Source organism: Vespa crabro, chromosome 7 (genome assembly GCF_910589235.1).
Source record: "Vespa crabro chromosome 7, iyVesCrab1.2, whole genome shotgun sequence".
NCBI lineage: Eukaryota > Metazoa > Arthropoda > Insecta > Hymenoptera > Vespidae > Vespa > Vespa crabro.
This window is the reverse complement of record NC_060961.1, coordinates 6,230,001-6,253,494: the sequence shown is the minus strand read 5'-3', so window position 1 is coordinate 6,253,494 and position 23,494 is coordinate 6,230,001. Positions and strand designations below refer to the sequence as shown.

Below are 23,494 nucleotides of genomic sequence, written 5' to 3'. Positions count from 1 at the left end.
AATGTCGGCAGTCAGTCTCGGAAAACCGGGACGGTCGGCAATGTTCAAAGAGATATCGAGTCTCGAGTTTACCTAGGCACCGGTTCCTAGTCGTTCGACCGCCATCACCTCTGTTAACCACCTTCTTTTTCCACCTTCGGGTCATCCGACAGGATTTGTGCATTAGAGAAAGGTAAACGCGATTTTTGGGAATGTAAAGCCGTGTTTCATGATCAAGGAGCAACGGATCCAACAGAGGAAGCTTTACTGTGCAACGAAAATACGTAGGATTTTTTTCTCTTGTTTTGTGTGTTGGATTTTTGTTTTTTTTTTCCTTTTCCTTTTTTTGTTTTCTGTTTCCTTTTTTTTCTTTTCTTTCATTCTTTCATTCTTCCTTTCTGTCTTTCTTTCGAATAACTCGCTGTGAAATTCTTTAAAGAGACGGTCATCATTTGTACAACAGGCTTAACGTTTGGAAACTCGTTCGTCGTATCCATCTTTCCGTTCGTCCCTTCTCCATTTCGTAACGCTTGAAATTGAAACAACTGTAGGCCGATACTTTCCCAGCGTATATGGATAGGTGAGAGAATCCATCGAGTACGTTTCATCGATTCGTTCTCTTCAAGATTTGAAATGGACAGTTACGTACTTTCGAAGAATACTTCGTCAGCTAATCGACGCCAATTCAAAAAATTCGAAAGTAATTTTTAATACTTTGTTATTGTAGATTTATGAATTTCGTTTAGAAATATTATTCGTCGTGTATGAATTTTTTATCAATGCAATATTTATAATTATATATATATATATTTTTTTTTTCATTTTTTTTTCTTTTTTAGATGGGACTTGACGGAATTAAAAGATCTACTAAGTAGATGATATATATATATATTTTTTTTTTTTTCTGTCAGTCTTATTTATATCTTTTTATTTCAACATGAATATCATATTTTTTTTTTAAATACATTTATCATCATTGATTTAGATATACACGCAAAACATAACCATCGACTTTGAGGTAAGGTTTTCACTCTTGATGAACCCTTGCCAGTTTGAAAATAGTAATCATGCGTCGTTTCGCATCTAACCGCTTGATCGACCATTAAAAACTCGTTAAAAACTCTTGGCGCCGTTATTTTTATTATGTATATATATGTATATATATATCTATATATATTTGAAAACACAAGATATATGAATGAACTTGTACAAAATGTTTAATTTCACAATGTTTAATTTATATATACATATATATTTATAAATGATTATTTTTTAGTTAATTAATAATAGAAAACATCAACTTGAAAGCAGATAACTCTTTATCTATAAAAGACATTGTATTTAAAAATGACATAAGTAGTCCATCTATTGTTGTCTTTAATATTTATTTATATTTTAATATTATAAAAAGGACATGAAAAATTGTAAAGAGAACATTGAGGTAAAAGAATAAAAAAGAAAAAAAAGGAAAAAAGAGGAAAAAGGAAATTAGATACATTTTTTTTTTCAATTGGATTTATATCAATTTCATATATTAAATTTAATCTTTATGTTCATGATCGTATGATCAACGACGATCATAAATTAATGACGTTTACGTAAAAAAAAATAGAAGAAAAAAGAACGTACTTGCAGGACTGGCGGTGAACGTGAGCAAATCTGTTGCTGTTTGACGCTGAGGTGGACACTCTTGCAATTTTTTTCAGCACTAGCAGGACCTATCACACCCGCACCAGCTATGCCCAAGCCCTGTTGTCCGTCCGAACCATCGGCACCGCCTCCAGCACCTTGGACCGATCCGCTCAAGCGAGGTTCCAGTCCCAGATACCTGAAAGAAAAAAAAAAGATAAGAAGAGTGAGTAAGAAAGAAAGAAAGAAAGAAAGAAAGAAAGAAAGAAAGAAAGAAAGAAAGAAAGAAAGAGATTGGGTTCTCTTTTACTTTTTTTCATCGTACATATATACTTCTTGTCTTTGCGCGCTACTAGAAGAAGAAAAATGCTTACTGCGGCATCTCTCGCAGAAGTATCTACCTATAATTAGAGCAGGTATCCGGAGTGAAAATTATAGAGGGTAGAAGATCGCTTGTGTCCTGATTTGAAAAGAGAGAGATAGATAGATGGATAGATAAAAAGAAAGGTAGAGAGAGCGAGAGAGAGAGAAAGAGTAGAACCTTGCCGTGATGTTTGATTGCTCTGTTTTTTTTTTCTCTCTTTTTTGAAGAAAACAAAATAAAAAGAAAATAAAAAGAAAATAAAACAAAAAATGAAACCATTTAAGAATACTTCCTCTCTCTCTCTCTTTCTCTCTCTCTCTTTCTCTCTCTCTCTCTCTCTCGTTTTCGATGGTTTTTTCTCATTTTCCTCCGTCTTCCTTTCGCAGATGATCACATATAAGATTTTATTTATTGCAGATACTAACCGCGAATAATTCTTGGAATTATTCGTGTCATCGAGTAATCATACACGCATACACATACATTTTTTCCTGTTATACGTTAATGCGATGCGTGTGAAATAATTTTATAATGTAAGATTATGAAATAAGAGAGAAATCGTCATGACTGTTTCCTTCAAGTGTTTCCCCATTTAAAACTCTTCGATCTAGCTGCTAACAGGACGGAGACTGGTCAAGGACCATTTCTTGAAATGACTCGAGTGGATGCACTGTGACTGCGACCGTGACCGTGTACAGTGCTGGTCCTTGTTGTAATCGAAGGAAAAAAAAGAAGAAGTTTAAAAAAGATTTTGGATTTCCTTTCCAGAGAGAAAGAGAGAGAGAGAGAGAGAGAGAAGACAAGAAAAAAAAGAAGAAAATGAAGAGAAAAAAAAATAAAAAGAAGGAAAAGGAGAAAAAGTGGATCCTTAGAAGACATAAGCAGCTGGTATCGTTCTATCATTTGTTTGCTTTCGAACGAAACGCTTTTCACGTTTTAAAGTCTCTCTCTCTCTCTCTTTATCTATCTCTCTCTCTTTCTCTCTCTCTCTCTCTCTCTCTCCTTTTGGATATTCTCCACCTCTCTATGAGATTCTCAACTCTCCATACGCTACGACTATTTCGGGGTTTGTTTGGTAACGACGGTTTACGACCCTTCCAGGAGTCCCACGTTGCTTTTACGGTCTATACACTGCCTCGCGTGTCCCGGGGCTCTATCTTCGACGTGTTATCTGCTGTGTATTTTCTGAGTACATACATACATACATACATAGATACATGGACCTCCGAGGAAAAACCGAAGAGAGGAAGAGAGAGAGAGAGAGGGTAAGAATATCTAACTCTCTTCGGATTACTATTTCGAGGAAGATCGCTTCGTAAGTTAAATTCGCAGTTTGATCCATGGCTACGACGATAGATAGGTAGGTATATCCGTCTTGTATCGCGAGAAATTCATGAAGCGTGTTTACCGTCAAGCTGAGCCTACGCTCAAATAGCCGATTTAGGTGGCAGCACCCTTCCGTCGATGACGATAGGAAGAATTGAAAGGGGGGAGGTGAAGGAAGAGGAGGAGGAGGAGGAGGAGGAGAAGGAGAGAATGATATGGGTGCGTTCACGATATTGCAATCGATACATGAGAAAGAAAATAAGAGTATAGTAGACTGACGGCTCGATTCACGATCAAATCGGTCATATGAATATATATATATATATATATATATATATGCATCTACTTAGCTCGTCGTATGGGTGTGTTACGTTTCGTTGTTAAATCATGCGAGAAGTAACTAGTATATAGACAGGAGTAACTTCTTTTTGTAAGTTCGTAATTATATACATATGCATACATACAATATATATATATATATATATATATATATATATATATATATATATATATATATATATAGGGTGTTTTTGTTGCAAAATATTTTATACTTGATCGGCTAGTTCGTAAGTACGTAGGTATAATACGTGAAATATTTTTGTTTGTTTTTTCTTCTTTTCTTTATTTTCTTATTTTTTTTTTTGTTTTTTTGTTATTTTTCTTGTTTTAAATACGATCGCTCATAATTTAATCGTACGAAAATATTGCTTCGCGATAATTGTAAGAATTTAATAAAGTTCATTTTAAAAATAATTTATCCGTAAACATTCTGTAGATGACGATGACGAATTGTGGTCGTGAAGAAATACGGATACACCAGTTGAACAGGCAGATCAGTTAAAGGGACAAACCTTGTGTGCGACATGTTCGAGAAAAGTTTGAGGAGAAAAGGGAGCTAAGCTCGCGGGACCATTAATGTGAAAAAATAAGGACCGTAATAATAGCCTCGATCGTAAAATCGAAAAAGATGATAAGAAAAAACAAAAAGAAAGAAAGAAGGAAAGATAGCGTTAGGAAAATCGTAAAGTTTAAAAAAGGATGGAGGATCCTGATGGTCGATTGTCGTGACTCATCGAATGTTTCAAGGGTGGATATTCTCTATACTACTCGATCGCCCCTTCATCGTCAAGATGATATATATTCGACTTGACTTCGGTCCTAAACTCGTGTATATTAACCCTTGACTGTTAAGAAGGGGATCGTTTTTTAGATACCCTCCTCTCTCCGTCACTCCACCCGCAGTAAAAATTAATTAAAGTTTTCGTTAGCACTGTACATAACCAGATTGTTTAGATTAGAGCGTATCGATATCTTTTTATACGATAGTTAACATCTTTTTTTTTCGGTTTTTTTTTTTTTATTAATCTATAATCAGAATGTACGAATCGTAATGAAATATTAAAATAATTTACGAAATGGATAATCAATTAATGTTATATATAGATGTTCCAAAGGAAGAAAGAAAAGAATGAAAACTTTATTTATTTAGAATGAATAGATATACCGTAATACTTGTTGAACGAGTTTAAATGTTTTAATTAATGTCGATCGAAATATCACAGTAGTTGGTTTTAATATCTTAATACATTTATTATTTAAATTGTACCTACACTTTCATCCTATAATTAAAATCAATTCTAACGATAAGATTATTACATTGGAATAAACGAAATATGAAAAATATATATACGATTTAATCGATCATAAGGCGATCGAGAAGATAATGAACGAATATCGCATTATATAAGCTGTTTATCCGTTTACATTTCTTAAGAGATTTCTTGAAAAAAAAAGATACTTGATGAATTGAAATGGAATATTTCGATTATGGGACGACTACTTTAAAAAGGAGTCTCGCGATTCCGTCGGAGTCGGTATATACACGAGTATACCCGAGAGCAATCGTGCTTTTTCATTTTTTTCCTTCGTCTTTTTTTTCTTCCTTTTTCTTTTCTTTTTTCTTTCTTTTTTTTCTTTTTTTTTTTTTTTCTTTTTGGAGGGTAAGGCCAAGGGTAAGTCGAGACGGTTAGGGAATAAGGCTCGATGCTCGTTCGTTCACGGTGACGACGGTAGCTGCGGGGAAGGACACGAGGTCGAATAATAACTCGACAAAGCGTCGGTAGGAAAGAAAGGAATCCATATTCAGATCCGATGATGCGTCGTCCGACTATGACGGCGATGATGAAGGTTAGTGGTATTGGGTATGGGGGTAGGGGGGTATGGGGGGATAGTGGAGTGGGGAGGGGAAAGGGGGCGGCGGGAGAGGGACGCTGAGGCGATGGGGTGGTAGTGCTTGTTTGCGGGGGTGGTGTATACGGATTTGAAGGAGAGAAAAGAGAGGAAATAGAGAGAAACCGAGAAGCATTGAAAACGAAAGAGAGAAAGAGAGAGAGAGAGAGAGAGAGAGAACTCACATATACATATAGAAATAGGTATATCGAAGTACGACCATTATCGTCGCGATTATTATTATTACTTAAAGGGGTATCGCGTTGCCGTCATAACCACGTCGGTCAGCGCTTTGTCCACGTGACAGCGATAGGGCCCATTTACGTCGGGAACATTCACGAGCGGCAGTATAATGGAGGGATAAATCCTCAAAAGCCCACAATACGATGTGCATCGTGTATACTATATTTAGTATTAAAAGCTGTAAGTGGTGTAAGGTAGGTAGGTAGGTAGGTAGGTAGGTAGGTAGGTAGGTAGATAGATAGGTAGGTTGGTTGATAGGTAGTTGGTAGGTAGGAAGATAGGTAGGTAGCTAGCTAGCTAGGTAGCTAGTTATGTTAGGTGGATGAAGTGAAAGAGAGTGAGAGAAGGGGGGTGAGAGAAGGGGGAGGAGAGAAGGGGGAGGAGAGAAGGGGTTGGAAACGCACGCGTTTACGATGCGAATCGCCGCCGGCCATCGTTCGAACGTAACTTTGTACCATGCTAATTAGTATCGATTACAGTCTCTAACAACCATGTCCGCGAATCAATCCCCTCCCTCTACGATTCCGATCAACCCTTCCTCCAGTTATCCTCGGGCTCTTGGTATCCGTCAAATATCTTGAAAAAAAAAAAAAAAAAAAAAAAACTTGAAAGAGTCCGTTTTGAAGACGTCAAGAGTATGACGTTTGTACTATGAAAAACGTAATGGGAAAAATTTTTCCAAATTTGTTATTCGGAATAATTCGAGTTTCAATGTTTTTTACAGATTATGATATTATTCTGTTTCTCATTATACCATTATATTATTAGGAGGGATTTTAATGATGGAGAATTTTGTTATCTTTTTGGTTTCTTTTTTTTTTTTATATCTCGTTTATCTCGTTTAAAATGTTATTTTACTTTTACAATTATTAATGATTAATGATTAATCGTAATCTTAATTGCAATACATTTGATCTTATCTTCGTATATGTTTCCTGCAATACGTTTCTTCTCTCTTCTTGTAGCTCCTATTTTCTGTTTCTTTTTTATGTTTATTTATTCATCTATTTCTTCTTTGTTTAATATATTTTCTACAGGACATACGAATCTTTATTTTTCTTTTTCTTTTTTTTTTCATCTTCGACGAAGATCGTCGAAGTAGCAAACTCGGCAAGTTCGATAACATAATCCTTTTTAAGTCATTTTAATTCCTTGGAGGAGTTTAGGCAACGTGGGAGTATCGTATTAACGAAACAGACTCATACAGCGGACTGGCAAATCTCGAAAAAAATAAAAAAGGGAAAAAAAGAAAAAAGAAAGAAAAAAGGGAAAAAAGAAATAGTTCGCGAGGAACGTCAAGGATGATAAAAAAATTAATTGACTAATTTCTTTTTCTTTTTTTCTTTTTCTTTCGCAAGCGTATTTTTAATGCCTCGATGACCTCGTTATATTCGAAACTAATGCGAGTGGAGAAAGAAAAATATTTAAGAGAGAAAAAGAGAGAGAGAGAGAGAGAGAGAGAGAGAGAGAGAGAGAGAGAGAGAGAAAGAGAAAGAGAGAAAGAAAAAGAAAAAGAAAAAGAGAAAAAGAAACTGAGAGAAGTAGGAGTAAAGGTGGGGGTAGATTGATCTCGAAAAAGGCTGAGTTCGCAGAGATTTACAGAGATTGGTCGGTATAAGAATACGCACCATCCAACGTATATGATATATATATATATACATATATATATTATATATACATATGTATATCGTACGATCTAGCCTCTGGAGATCGGCGAATCATTTCGCGGGCCGCTTGAAACAAGGCCAATCTTAATTAGGGGATGCAACGCTTCCCTCACGGGAACGGCATTGTATGGGGTTCCCGACACAACAGCTCAGCTCCCCACCACCTCCTTTTCACGTAGTGTAATGCGTACACATGTTGGCATATACATACGCAGTAAATCTGAAAGTGCAGACCTCGAGCCCCAGGGATATCAAATAGAGTACTAGTTTCACTCTGTTTGCGACATCGTGCGGGATGGATCGTTCATATTTACATTAGTGTGTATATATATATATATATATATATGTATATATATGTATGTATGTACGTATGCCATCTTTACGATACTTTTCTCAGTATTTCCTTCTCTTTCAACAACTCCTCATATTCTATCTCTTTTTTTCTTTCTCTTTCTCTCTTCTTAGTTTCTATGCTTTCGTGTATATAATCGTTCATTCTTCCTATCTATCCACTTCGTTAATTCTCAATATCTGTCATGTTCAATTCTCATCTAGTTCATATTTTATAATTTTAACTTTGATATGTACGATATGATATTGTATATACAGCGATCATATAGAATTTTAATCGTTCGAACGAACATATTTATTTAAAAATGTTTATTTCTTTTTTGCTTCATCTCTATGATCTTATTATCGTAAACGTATTGTATTAATGAAAGATAATCTTTTAAAAATTTATTCAACAATTAAATTCAAAAATTTCATTCAATAATTCGTTCGATTATTTCAAGAAAATTATGGATTAATATTCGAATTAATAATGTATTATGATATATGAAAAAAAGAAACAAAAAGAAAAAAAGAAAGAAATTTCAACGAAAGAATCACATCAAGATTTAACAATTACGATCATACATTGGTTCGTACTGTTACTTTTGTACAGATATTCGTGGTACGTATTTTTGAAGGGTGAAAAAAAGAAAAAAGAAAGAAAAAAGAAAGAAAAAAAGAAAATTAAGAAAAAGAAGAAGAAAAGAGAAACAAAATCGCATTGTATCAAAGATATTTCAGGATGAATTTAATTTCTTTCAGTTTGTATCATAACTCGACTTCCTTTAGCGAAAGATGTCGCTTAATATGTCCTGGCAAAGAACATCCGGCGTGTTTCTTGTCTTCTTATCTCTCATCTATAGAGCGAAAAAGAAAGAGAGAAAAGGAAAAAAATGAGAGAGAAGGGGTTAGAGAGAGAGAGTGGGCGGCGAACGGCAATTAGCATACCCGCGCGATCAAAGCGCCGGTACACGTGCGACGAAAATTAACGAGCAACGTCAGGACTACTCTTTCTTCGCGAGAGGGTCTTTATGCGATAAATCGCGCCCTCGACGCCTCCTTCAAGAGAGCAACGAGAATGAGAAATAGAGATAGAAGGTGATCTTCTTCATTTGCATACTACAGGGCCTACTATTCCACGTCTACGTCCACGTTCACGTTCACGTCCATGACGATGATGACGACGATGACGACGATAACGACGATAACGTCGACGACGAGGTTTAACATATGTGTACATATGTGAAAATAACGTACTCTCGATTTTTTTCCGATCAATATAAACTCTTCCTCAATCTTTGACAAATAAATATTGCGATACTTATTGATACTCTTTTGTGAGAAATTTTTTATGTCCTTAGTAAGTATAAAAAGCATAAAGAATTTTTTGATCAATTGCATTGAATATATTGTAAATATTATCATTGAAAATCGTAAAGTATTTTTTATTTGAGATTTTTAACAATTTCTTTTAAACGAGTTAATACAGGTATGAACATTAATGCTGAACTGTGATTTTTTTTCTCTTCTTTCTTTTTTTTCTTTTTTTTTTCCCTCCAACAAACAAAGATGCGAATTAATTTTTTTAGGAATGTTTCGTATGCATTAAATAATACGATCCATTAAAAATTTTCTAAATCGTGTGAATCCCTTGAATGTAGTAAATTCGTTTGTGAAATTAATAATAAAATAAATTAATTAAAATAATGTGACTGTGTTAAGACGGGTTAATATATTTTTTATATGACAATAAATGATACGAATATTCGATACGTCTATAATAATTATTAACCAATGTGTTTATAAGTATTTTATATATAATACTTTTCGATAAATTTTATTGAACGTAGCTATACTTATAAAAATTCAAATAGTCATGAGAAATTCGTTCTTTTCTTTTTTCTTTCTTTCTCTCTCTCTTTTTTTTTTTATTCATGACTCCTGCCAAAGAGTAACATTTTATGATGTTTAATAAATTTACATTCGTTTTATTTCACAACAAATTATCGCATCTTTTTATAAATAATTTGTTATCATAATATAATACTATCACATATACATACGTATAACATATGCGTTTGGTATAACACGACGTGGATTCATTATAACAGAATTTATTTCCCGCGTTATATGGGAGTCTATTATATTAGAGGGGAAAAAAAAGAAAGAAAAAGAAATTTTTCGAATCAATAAACTAAACGACGGGAAAGTTATTCGTTTCGTTGTAATAGGCCACTTTTATGGTTATTACAAATGATATGTTTTCTGTGAACGATATTTGAATAGTTATATTATATATATATATTTATATATGTATATACATATTTTAAAGTAAAATGAAGTACTTAACCATCGATGGAAATTTCAACTCGTAGGAAAGTACTTCCGATGGTATGCCATCCATCCTCAAGGAAAGTTTGGAGAGAAAGGTGCCCGCCTATTTACATTGTATATAACCCTTAACAAACCTTTATCCCACCTTGTAAAGCGACGGATTACTTCGTTCCTCCTTATTGCTCTAACGATAAGGAGGTCGTATCTTTGTCGCGTCTCTCGTAAAACTAATCCTTCATTCTTTCGAAGGGTGTTCGCGTGAGTCACGCGTCCCGACTTTTCAGCTTGAAAAATATTCGAGATAAAGAGTGGGACATACATTCCACGAATCCCTGATCTTTATACTTGACGCGTTTAAACGATCGTTAAAACGATTATCAGAAAAATGTTACATTGGAACGTTTCCTATTTTAACTTTCATTTCTTTATTTTACATTTTCTTTCCTTCATTCTATTTTTATTTCAAATCGTGTATGCATTCCAATTCTTAATAGATGTTAAAAATAATTCCGTACAATTGTTTGTTATTACGATAGGATTGATTATAATCACATTCGTCGTTTACAATTATTCGAGAAAAATTCAAATAATTGATATTCTTCGCAATATATTCGATTTATTTAATACGAAACGTGTATAAATGATTAGATCGTTTTAAAAAAAAATGAACTGAGTGTGAATTAAAAAAAAAAAAAAGAAAAACAAAAAAATGAAAAGAAGAAGAAAGAAAGAGAAAATATATATATAATCGTTGAATATATCGAGTAGTTTGTTACATAAAACTTTGTAAATAATTGGAGATTGTTATTACAATTATGCTGAATAATTGTTTCTTTAATTTAATTCTTTTATATCTCGTTCGTTTCTTTTCTTTTTTTCTTTCTTTTTTTTCTTTTTTTTTCTTCTTTTGTTATCTCTACCCCGATCATCGTCTAACATCGATATACTTCTTCATGTTTCGTTAAATTATAGTCAGTATCACAAGTAAATCTCTATCTCTGTATATTTCCTTATTTTTTTTTGCCCTTGTTTTTTTTTTTTTTTTTTTTTTTTCATCTTTTTCCCTTAAAATTACGATACACCCGTTGGCTCTCAGAATCAAGACTGAAAAACGAAATCAGGGTCGGCTCGACACGGTACATTGCGTATGGAGCAATCTCGCGTGATCTCTCTGAAAAACGCCACGGCCGAGGGAAAGGAAGAAAGAAAGAAAGAAAGAAAGAAAGAAAGAAAGAAAGAAAGAAAGAAAGAAAGAAAGAAAGAAAGAAAGAATAAAGAAAAAAAAGGAAGGAGAAAAGAAAGAAAGAAAGAAAGTAGGAAGGATAGAAGGAGGGGAGAGTTAGAGTTAGAGAGAGACAGAGAGAGAGAGAGAGAGAGAGAGAGAGAGAGAGAGAGAGGAATAGGGTAGAAAACCAGGATCATGGTGCAAGACCTGCTGATAGAGGCATATCTACAACTTACAGGTATACGGACCATTGAGCTCAGTCCGATATCTCGGAAGAACCGCCGTCTGATTAGCTTTTTTTTTTCTTTTCTTTTCTTATTGGAAAACTTCTATTTCGGTTATGTCGTCGCGTAAGGAAAAACAGAAAGAGAAAGAGAGAAAGAGAGAGAAAGAGAGAAAGAGAGAGAGAGAAAGAGAGAAAGAGAGAGAGAGAGAGAGAAGCCAAATTCCATCCCGATGGAGGGCGACTTAATTTAGTGGAAAATTCTTTATGATTTCTCTCAATTACTTCGGTGTTTATTCGTTCCTTCCAACTTTTCTTCTATCAGAACTCTGCTAGAGCTTTCTCTTCTTCTTTTTCTTTGTGTACATATATCTGTATCCCTCTGAATTTTCTTTTTATCCAATCGAATGTGTAACATCGATTTTTCATATACATAGTTACTGAGGTAAAAATGATTGATATCGATCATACTTCACGGACGAAGGAACATTCTTTTATTATTTTATTTTTTTTTATTTTTTTATTTTTTTCTTCTTCTTCTTCCTCTTTTTTTTTTGTTTTTCTTCTCACTATACCAAATTTTTTTTCTTTTTTTTTTTTTTTTTTTTTACAAAATCATCCACGTAAAAGAATACGTGTTTATAATAAGAGTACTGTTTTGTAGCGTTAGTTGAATGAGTTTAGTTCTTGAGTTTGTTAAAGTAGCTAAACTATCGTTCTAACTATTGAATAATAATAAAAACAACGTCGTATAGTTAACAGGGGTGGTGGACTACTCAAAGACGAGCTGTTTCTCGTTACTATACAAGAATCTATCGACCAGTCAAGTGCCTTTTGACGGACAACGAGAAGGAGAGTAAAATATGTGTCTTGGTAGTGCTCATCTTCGTTCTATTAATTACCGAATCTAGAACGATGACTACGACGATGACGACGATAACGAGTGATGACTTTAACGAGCTGTTAATTAACGATCGCAAGACTATTAAGTTTAATGAAAAACAAATGAGAATAGAGGAAGAGAGAGGAACAAAAAAAAAAAGAAAAAAAGGAAAAGAAGAAAAATAAAAAGAAGAAAACAAAAGGAAGAAAGAATGAAAAAAAGAAAGAGAGAGAGAATGAAAACACTACGATCATATTTTCAAGAGCATGTCCAATAATAATTTATTCACGTTCACTTAAATCTGACAACGAACACGACGTGGGTGTGTAATTACTGGCGGACGGTGGTAAATTAATTATCGGTAAAGTTCTAATCCGGAATTAGTAACGTCGTAGTTACGTGCGACAACGATGAAGATGCTGTTCAAGGAACGTCGCGCTACCAGGGTGTTCTCTATCTTTCTGTATATGTCGTGAGGTCAACGAGCTCGACACTTTAGCGTGTACTAACAATAAGATTCATTAAATTCAGTTACATTAGGAAGTAGCATGGTTCTTACTCGGTAGTTGGCACCGTTTCAAGATCCCGCTCTTTCTCAAATGCTGGAGAGAGGACTCTTTGCTTGTATCCCTCTCTTTCTCTATTTCTTTCTCTTTCGCGTTCTTCTTCGTATACATTTCTCATGTCCCACGAAACGAATTCTTTACTTTTAATATCGTTTTCAAGTACGCTCTCTTCCGTGTAGGACATGCGAATTTTGTTTTTTTTCTTTTTTGTTTACTTCTTTTTTGCTTTTTTTTTTTTATTTTTTTATTTCTTTCACTCAACGAGGAATGTGAAAAGAAAGATGGAAATGAATGTAAGAAGACGTTTGGAAATTCTCCATGAAGGGACACTCGTTGAAATTCTACGATGATTCGTCGTTGTATCTCGTAAATTTTCATAAAGAAATATTTACGTGCGATAAGTATGAATTTTTTTTTATTTTAATAAGAATTTATTTTAATAGATCGAACGATCACTCGATTAATATTATGAAATATTTGGTGTTATTAAAAGAAGTCGTCTTTTTTTTCTTTAAGAAGAAAAACAAAAAAAAAAAAAAGAAAAAGAAAAAAGATGACCTCGTTTTTAAAACTTATTACAATTTTGTTCTAAATAAATCCGAGATAAATGTAATAAATCTTCGAGTGTGTTGAATCGTAATGAGAAAATTATTATCATCGTAAATCAATCGTCGATTATATCGTACGAATCATTCTGTAAATATATATATATATATATGTAAATATATTATTATATCAGTTATAGCTACTTAAAGATACATAGATATATCAAAAAACATACAGAATTGCTTGATTGAGAAAATAGTAATTTTATAGCATGGAATATGAATTACATTTGGTGTATGAATCTGTTAGTCAGTCGTTAAGATGCCAATTATCTCGTAAAAAAATGTTGTATAGTAATGATTCTCTTTATAGATGCCTGTAATTTTAATTTTTTTTTTTTATAAATACCTTAATTATAGCCATTAAAAAAAAAAAAAGAGAAAAGAAAATAAAACAAAATTTTGTTTACAAGCACATTAAAACTGACTTAAAGCTTTACAATGTTCTCTTATTTTTAACTTTCTCCAGTAATTTAAACCAGTTGTGATATATTTGTTCGGACATTTCTATGGACGGACATCTTACATATATTATATTTATTACTAATTTATTCAGTTTGATTTAATTAATAATAAAATTCGAGTTCGATGTACGTCAGGTGTACATGAGAAAAGTGATATCGCTCAATTGAAAGATCACGATACCGTAATGACGGTATGACAAGTGTGACGTTTTATTAATTACTCGTCTAATTCGTGAAAGTGCTGATATCTACTTATTGGAAACGATGCGGCGCCTATGCGTTAGTAGAGTACCAACTTGTAGGGTAAACACGGAATCCTTCGGTTGGCAGTATATGAACAGTGTTGTAACAAGGTACTTTACCCTCGAGTACCGTAGCAAAAGTACTGATACTTAACGGGATGGATACACGTCGTGAAAGGGTAGACCTCGTCGTCTTTTACATCGGTGAAACATTCTCTACGAGTACTCGCGAATAATAATTAACTGGTTAATGACCACCCTCTTCTATCCCATCCCATTTACATCTCCATACTCTATCCCTTCCAAACCCCAGCAAACTCTCCATCCCCTCCATTCTCCTCAATCACTCGATTCTATGGTAGAACGACAACGAGGACAACTACGACAACGATGAGAACGAGGATGAGGACGAGGATGAGGATAAAGATGTGGACGAAGATGAGAACAAGGACGATGAGGACGAGGACGAGGATGAGTACGAAGACGATGAGGATGAGTACAAAAGTACGAGTACGAAGACGATGAGGACGAGTACGAGGACGAGGACGAGGACGAGGACGAGGACGAGGACGAAGACGACAACCACTTTCACGGTACTCGAGGAAAAGTATTTGGAGCAAGCGGTATAGATTTACGATCGGTATTCAGTATTCCTTCGTGGTTAACTCTCGGCCAGAGTCGAAAAGGATTCGCATACCGTTCGAGCCGTTTCGCGGTTTCTGTGCCGTCACCGAGCTGTCACAACTAATGTAAGTTATATGTTGTAAAAGTCACGGTAAAAGCGATAATACCTAATTTAAATTCATAAGACCGCAGCGATAAACACCGAAGTGAGTTTACTCGCTTATAATTCCTTGTTGTTGTTGTTTTTTTTTTCATTTTATTTTATTTTATTTCATTTGTTTCATTTTATTTTTTGTTTTCCTTCTATGTTATTTGTTCCTTTTTATTTCATTTTATTTTGTTTCAATTTATTTTATTCGTTCCTTTTTATTATTATTATTTTTCCTTTTTTTTTATTTTTTTTTTATTTTCATTTTTTATTTTTTTTCCTTTCTTTTTATTTTTCCTTTTTTTCTTTTTTTTTTTTGTATTTCGTCCAACGATTTGGCGACACGTAAAATATTCTGCTTTCGCTCGAGAATTTTAATGATTTAAGATACTTATATCGGTATTTATATTATACCCGTTACACTTATTATTATTCCAATTATGCTTTCGGCATATGATGTGTAATTATGTATCTATCGTAATTACGTATAATTGTGGTAGGATAAAACTCCGATTATTATTTTTAAAACTGTCGATTAATTATTATTATTATTATTTTTGTTTGCAAAACGATCAGGAGGAGGGAGGTGGTGGGAAGGATGACGGGTCTTGTTTGTTCGTTTTATTATATAATTATCCGATGCTTGACATTTTAGATTTCTTTTCTTTCGTTACGAATTATACAGATTACCACCTCGTTCTTGATTTAAACCCCATAATTTTAATTCTAACGTGTAGATAAGGATCAACGATTAAATGTTAGAAACGTTTATTGTCGCATAAGATAATTCTTATTTATTAGACATCAAAGTAATATCGTTTAATGTAAACGAAATTAAATTTTTTCAATTCGTTCCACGATTTCTGTCTTTCTTTCTTTCTTTCTTTTTCTTTTTTTTTTTTTTATTTGACAGACTTGAATACGCTTGTGTTTTCATATATTCGTAATATATTACGTGGAACAGTTTATACAGGATGTTTCAAAAATAGATCAACGAATTTTAAGAGCACGTTTTTACTCGCTAGTAAGAATAAAAAAAAAGAGATCATATAAATATGACACAGGAAACGTTTTTTCTTCTCGAGTTACAAACGTTTTATTCTTTTTCTTTCTTTTTTTTTTTAATAAATATTTTCATTTATAACAAACTTCGAGAATGTTTGAAATTTTTACGAATTCCATTTTGTCACGGAGAATAATTGAAGAATAATTTTCTTTTCGCATTAATGCATGCCTCAGATCGACGTTGCATCGAAACGTCGTAAAACGTTTAAAAAATTCAATTAATATATATTTTATATTTTGTTTACGCGAACCGATAATACAATTTTGGAATAATTTTCTGCGTTAAAAAAAAATCGGGCACGTTACTCCATAAAAAAAAAAGATATATATATATATATATATATATATATATATTTACAATTTGGTAAAGAAGTATATTTTAGATTCATGTTTGTATGACTTTTCTTTTTTTTCTTTTCTTTTCACTTTTTTTTTCATCCCTACTAGTAAAAAATGCTCCCTTAAAAATTTAATTTCTTTGAACAATCTTCCGTTTATTAAGTCCCATTTATAAATAATTTATAATTTATAAATAATTTATAAATATAAATTATAAATAATTATTTATAATTTATAAATTATAAATAATTTATTGAAAATTATTTTCGAATTGGATTATTTCTTTTTTTTTTTTTGAGGATTTAGAGGAAACACTCAGGTTATTATTTACCTATACGAAAATGTAGTTTTTCTCTTTTTGTATCTTTTCGATATGATAAAATAGAATTTTTCATCGAATTTCTCAAAGGGAAAAATAACGTTCCTTATTTTCGACGTCATTCCGACCGTTATTCGGTATGGTAGTTCTAAAATAAAAGTTCAGAAGCGTTACCGCCGGCAGGCGTTCGCGGGCAAGACATCAAAGCGGTGGATTATTGGAAAATCTTCACTCGGTTTAACCGTACGAATCTTTTTAGGAACGGTTCGAGACCGGTCCTGGGTATAAACGAATATGCATCGCGAAACCACGAACGGATGCGGCTGTTGCTGGTATTTGGTAGTCAAGGAGAAGAAATAAGGGGATGTGGAGTTGTGGGTAGCGGGGGTGTGGGTTGTGAAAGGGTGGGATAGATGGGAGCTAAAGGAAGAAACATTTTTAAAATACGTTCACTGTCAAGGACATATGTGTCGGATGTCCGTTAAGAAGCGTTTTACGCGATGCGTTTTTTGCGAGAAAAAAAGAAAAAGAAAGAAGAAAATTGAGAAAGGAAAAAGGAGAACAATAAAAGAAAGAAAAAAAAGAAGAAAAAGAAGAAGAGAAAAAAGAAGGCCAATTTCTCTAGTGAGATCTTTCCTGTGATGTTTGTAAAAGGATGTATAGTATTATTTAAATGCAGCGATATACATACATACATGCATATATATATATATATATATATGTATATATATGTATATATAGATACAGATTTGTAGTACTTGATTATAGCATATATTTAGTAATCGTTGATATTTTATCAACGTTAATATTTTTTTTGATCTTGTGTATTTTTCACTTAAAGAGTTTGTATGTGTGTGTGTATGTGTGTGTGTGTATGTGTGTATGTGTGCATCAGAGAGAGAAAGAGAGATCACTTTTTGAAATGATATTCATGAAACACTGCGTAGCACGGATTTTATAGTCGACGCGATGATTTACAACATTGTCGAGAATTTTTCTCTTTGTCCTTTCTATATATCGCACGTAGGAAGAAAGAGAAAGAGAGAGAGAGAGAGAGAGAGAGTGGTTGAACGATGGAATGTTACGCGCCACGCAATTTTTTATTTTCCCCCCTTTCATAATATTTTTAAGATCAGAAATATCAAAGGATCGTTTTATGTCAGTGTATTTGTTTTTTTCACGTTTGTTATTTAAACATTTATGGTCTTCTCTGCAAAATATTATAGTTACAATGTTATATATATATATAATATATTATAAAATGTATTATAAAATATTATACATGTATATATTGTATATGTATAATATATATATAAAATGTATTATAAAATATTATACATGTATATATTGTATATACTTATTATACATGTATATATTGTATATATATGTTACTCATATATATATATATATATATATATATATATATATATATATATATATATGAGTAACGCAAAATGAGAATATAAAAGATTTTTACAAAACATAGAAACATAATTTTTGATTTGATCATTATTTCCAAATTATTAGATATATACATATTTAATGTCGAGAATTATCGTACAACATATTTTAATGATATTCTAATTATTTTTTTAAATATAACAAATTTTACTAATTAAACATATACAGAGTTTTGTATTATGTTGTACTGTATTAGGAAAAAAAAAGATTATAAAAAAAATTCACGGTGATTAACGATAATTTATATTAAATAATTATATTATGATAATTTAAAAAATTCTCGTTATTTCTTTTCTCTTCTTTATCTTCTTCTTTCTTATCAAGATAAAAGATACACACATACTTACAAAGTCTTGTATATATATATATATATATATATATATATATATATATATATATATATATATATATATATATATATATATATATATATATATATATATATGAATAGACGTATACATTCTCATATCCTTTTCTACTAGATATCATCGTAGAAAAAGAAATTAATAAAATTCGCATAAAAAATCGTGTTTAGAATCCGGATGAATGTATTATTTTGGGATATGGGTCCTTTGGGTTTGGTCCTTTCGACTATGATAGAAACCATCGTAATCTTTGTCGTTATCGTCGTCGTCGTCGTCGTCGTCGTCACCATTGGTACGCGTCAGGGAGCTCTATGGCGTTTTATGGAGAACGCATTTTATTGACCTCAGCTGCCACAGCCGACTAGTCGGCACAAGTTCAAAGGCGAGGCGGAACACTAAAGGCTAGTTTAACGGTGCTAACAGCGACCATAACACGATGTATATTACAGCTTCAAGCCTCCTCCGCACCTCTCTAAACATCGCTCATTCTATGTGTAGGTATATGAAAATGTTTCAACGTGTGTATGTTATATTTCTCTTTCTCTCTCTCTCTCTCTCTCTCTCTCTCTCTCTCTCTCTCTCTCTCTCTCTCTCTCTTGTGTCCCTTTCAAATTGTCGCATTTCATTTCGTTTTAATTTTTTATTAAGAACGTTCTTCTCTTTCATTTTTCTTTCCCTTTTCTATTATCCATTTCTTTTTTGATCATTATTACAACATAACTAAAGTCAAAATGATTAAATTGATTCACTCGTTATTTTTTCTTTTTCTTTTTCTTTTTTTTTTTTTTTCTCTAGTAACGTTTCCGTCATCCCTGTCTTTTATGTTCCACATTTTATTACCATAAAATAAGGATATAATATAGCAGACAAAAAAGATAAATAAGATGAAATAAATTTGTGCTTCGTCGCACACGTTCTCTTTTTTGTCTCCAATGTATCCTCATTCGCATAAGCATTTCATTTTTTTTTTTAATAATATTACTAATTAAAATAATAATCAATAAGAGGATAGATGTACACGGCTAAGTCAACTTATTACGACTTTTCTCTCTCTTTTTCTCTCTCTCTCTTTATTTTTCTTCTTTCTCTAATCGTTATATCCAATAGTAAAAGAGCGTTATTGGATTCTCTCTTCCCGTTTACCATCCCCATACCATAGAATTTTCGAGGCCACCTCGGCGCGTCCGTATTGACGTGGCCGATTATTTACGGCCACGCGTGAATTTAATGAAATTTTCTAGCCAGGCCCCATAAGCCAGGTGAGAGGCGGGCCGCGATATCGGATCGAAGGGTGCTGTGCGCAGCTGTCGAGGGAAACTAAGGAGGATGAAGAGTAGGAGAAGGAGGAGGAGGAGGAGGAGGATAAAGATGAGGATGAGGAAGTGATGGTAGAGGATTTAGGATGGGGCTGGATGGAGGAGAAAAGCAACCGAATCGAATTTTTACACGCTCATCCCCCTTTTCGTAATTTCGATGATCGAAAAAAAAAGGATGGGATGGATAACGAGAAAGGGTTTATAGAAATATTATCATTATGTGAATTAGAAGTAATGAGTTTTATATATATATATATAGTTGAAATATATAGGGCGATGGTGAGAGAGGATGAGAGAGGGGGAGGGAAGGATGGCATGAATTTTAAGAATAAAGAAAAAAAAAAGATAAAAATAGAAAAAATACACACGCGCTTTATGTAGGTTACGAGTGAGTTTTGTTATATATATATATATATATATACGCATATGTGCGGATACATTACATTGCATTGATGTAAATATTTTCAATGGAAACATATGTATGTGTGTTATTATACAAGTGCATGATAGGATACACAAGGTAAGTAAGTAAGTGACATAACCTGTTACGAGATATCTATAGTTAACCCCGTTATCTATAGCTTTGATAATGGAAGAAACTTCCATTGAATATATCGGGTCGGTCGCATAACCTGTTACGTAAATAACTTACTTACGTTAGTTGCGTTAGTAAGCGTTTTACTCACGCGAATATCGTTACATTAATGTTACATTAGTCACAAAGAATTTTTTCAATTAACCGAAAGATTTTTAACGTATCAGGTAATTATGTTGTTAATCTGCATGATAAATATTAGACATTAACGTAATAGATCTCTTTGCATATTCTTGTTAAGTATATAATAAAAAAGAAGTTTAATTTATATTTTTATTTTATTATATGGTAAATATTAATTATAATTACGACGTTACATATCTAATGCAGTCGATGATTAACGTTTTTTTTTCTTTTCTCTTTTTTTTTTGATTTTAAGTAACAAAAGTTTCATGATATTCGTCGATTGTTAGATTTATTTCTCTTTTTAATTTAATACAATAAAGATGAGATAGTTAGATGGAAAAAGAAAGAAACAAAAACAAAATTTTGAAATAAATTAGAAAGAAAGATTTTTAAATCAATCCATACGTAAATTGACGTCTTGTTATATATTAAATTTAAAAAAAGATTTAACAATTATGCGAATATATATCCGTTTTACAATACATCGTATTTTCTAATAAGTATAACCTGATATCTTTACATATATATATATATATATATATATATATATATATATATATATATATATATATATGTATATAGATATAAATATTTATATATACGTACGTAATTCATATCTTGTAAACTAATCAAACGTAACAATAAGTTACTGACTAATTTTGGATGTTTATAGTTAATAAACAAGGCGCGGAAATGATCCGGACGTGCAACAGTCTTCGGCTCGGCACGCAAATATGCGTTAGTAAGGGCGATCCAAAGAAGCAAACGCTACAAGATTTATAAATAAATTCATTCGGCCACGCAGAGCAGCCCATGTCGGTGATTTTCATTTCGTGTATGAAAGAGAAAGAGATAGATAGAGAGAAAGATAGATAGATAGATAGAGAGAAAGATATATATATATATATATATATATATATATATCTTATATATATAACTATACATATAAGAGAAAAAGAAAGAGAGAGAGAGAGAGAGAGAGAGAGAGAGAGAGAGACATATGCAACTATACACATACAAATATATACATACATACGTACATATAAAAAAGAGAGACAAGCGGTATTAAAATTGATTTCGTGTTTACGAAATGTCGCAGATACCTTGGCACGATCTACACTCTTTCTCTCTCTCTTTCTCTCTATCTCCTTCCTTCTTTTTCTTTCTCCTTTCATAAACCCCCTCCCATTCTCCCTCGGCCCTCCCATGGAAAGAGAACTTTAACCTTCCGAGAATAGCGATAATTTAGAGGCAAGCTTTAACTCGGTCTGGCACGCGGGACCGTGTAAGTTCTTTTCGCTCTTTCTCTTTGAAAGGTACTGGCTTGGAGGATGATGGAGAAAGTAAAAGAGTAAGAGTGTAACAGAGATAGAGATAGAAAGAGAGGCAGAGAGAGAGAGAGAGAGAGAGAGAGAAAGTGCATAGGGAAAATGCATAAGTGGACCTTCGTTGGATGTGCATTGCCAGCCAAGAGTGCTACTCGAGCGAAACACGTTGATATCTCGCTTCTGAAGTAGACGTCTTCTTCTTCTTCTACTTCTTCTTTGTCTTTTTCTTCTTCTTCTTCTTTCTCTTCTTCTTCTTCTTCTTCTTCTTCATCATCATCATCATCATCATCATCATTTTCTTCTTCTTATTCTTCTTATTCTTTGAGTAGGCTTTGCTTGCTTGAAGTTGCGTGATTTTCCAACTCGGTGGTCCGGTCCGAAGAAGAAAGGAAGAGATATCGTTCGTAGCGGGTGGGAGGGAATTACAGAGGGAGGTAGAGAGGTAAGAGCAGGGTGAGGGATGGAAAGAGAAGGGGAGGGGTTGATGGAATCGTTCGATTATCTCTACTACGAAGGGATGAAACTATTTATAAGGCTTATGTTACGATCGAAAGATTTCGAAGTTTTAATAAGAAAGATGGAGAGAGAGAGGGAGAGAGAGAGAAAGAGAGAGAGCGAGAGAAAGAGGAAATATTTCGGAATGTGAGTAATAATAATAATAATAATAATAATAATAATAATAATAATAATAATAATAATAATAATAATAATAATAATAATGCGTACTTATATGATCGGTAACGAATATAAAAAAGAATAGTAAACAAATGATCATTCATATTGATTCATAAATTTTCGATGTGTTTAACTAGATATATTTAAAATCGATTAACATTTCACTTCCATTTAAAAATTATTAATAATACTTCTACATTAACTAAAATTTTTAAATAAATCCATTAAATTCGAGAAATATTTTAATTTAAATATTTTAATTAATTAACCCTTATACAAAAGGTACAATATATAAAATTTACTTTTTTACTTTTTTCAAAAAATCATTTTCATTACTATCAATAATATTAATTTTATTTATTCTTATTTTATACTCTAACTATTAATTTTTATATTACTTTATTTAAACATAATTAATAAAACAAATTTTATTTATTTATTTATTTTTAATGAGGATAAAAAAACAAGAACACAAACAAATAAAAAAGAAGAACAAAAATCATTAGATTTTAAAAATATTCGGACATATTTTTTATCCTTTCTTTTTTCCTTGTTCCTTTTTTTTTTTTCTTTTGTTGGACAATCGTAAGATCGTACAACGAAGAAAACGAATTCCCTTATTTCTTCAGACATTGGATAAGAGATTAGGATTTATCAATGAACGTCAACATTGTTCTCGAATAAGATCGAACAAAGAAGAGAATTACATCTCGAACGATAGCAACTTCCTTTTCCATCGATGATATCTGTACATACATACGTATATATATATATATATATATATGTATCTAAGAACTTATAGGAATAAACGAAGCACAAGG

At 32.5% G+C, this 23,494-nt stretch overlaps 1 protein-coding gene across 2 annotated transcripts in view; it reads right to left on the bottom strand.

The window, feature by feature from the left end:
- LOC124425385 (protein Wnt-1-like) overlaps positions 1 to 23,494 on the bottom strand; it is a 72,902-nt gene that overhangs the window by 9,403 nt on the left and 40,005 nt on the right. Inside the window, exons 1-2 of one of the 2 annotated variants that reach the window (XM_046965654.1) lie at positions 22,115 to 22,543; positions 1,609 to 1,807 (exon numbers count right to left, since the gene is read on the bottom strand). In XM_046965654.1, coding sequence (XP_046821610.1) covers positions 1,609 to 1,807; positions 22,115 to 22,131 — 216 coding nt within the window. In that variant the 5' untranslated portion in view covers positions 22,132 to 22,543. Of the gene's footprint in view, positions 1 to 1,608; positions 1,808 to 22,114; positions 22,544 to 23,494 lie in introns of those variants that run through there. The other variant, XM_046965653.1, reaches the window with a different exon arrangement.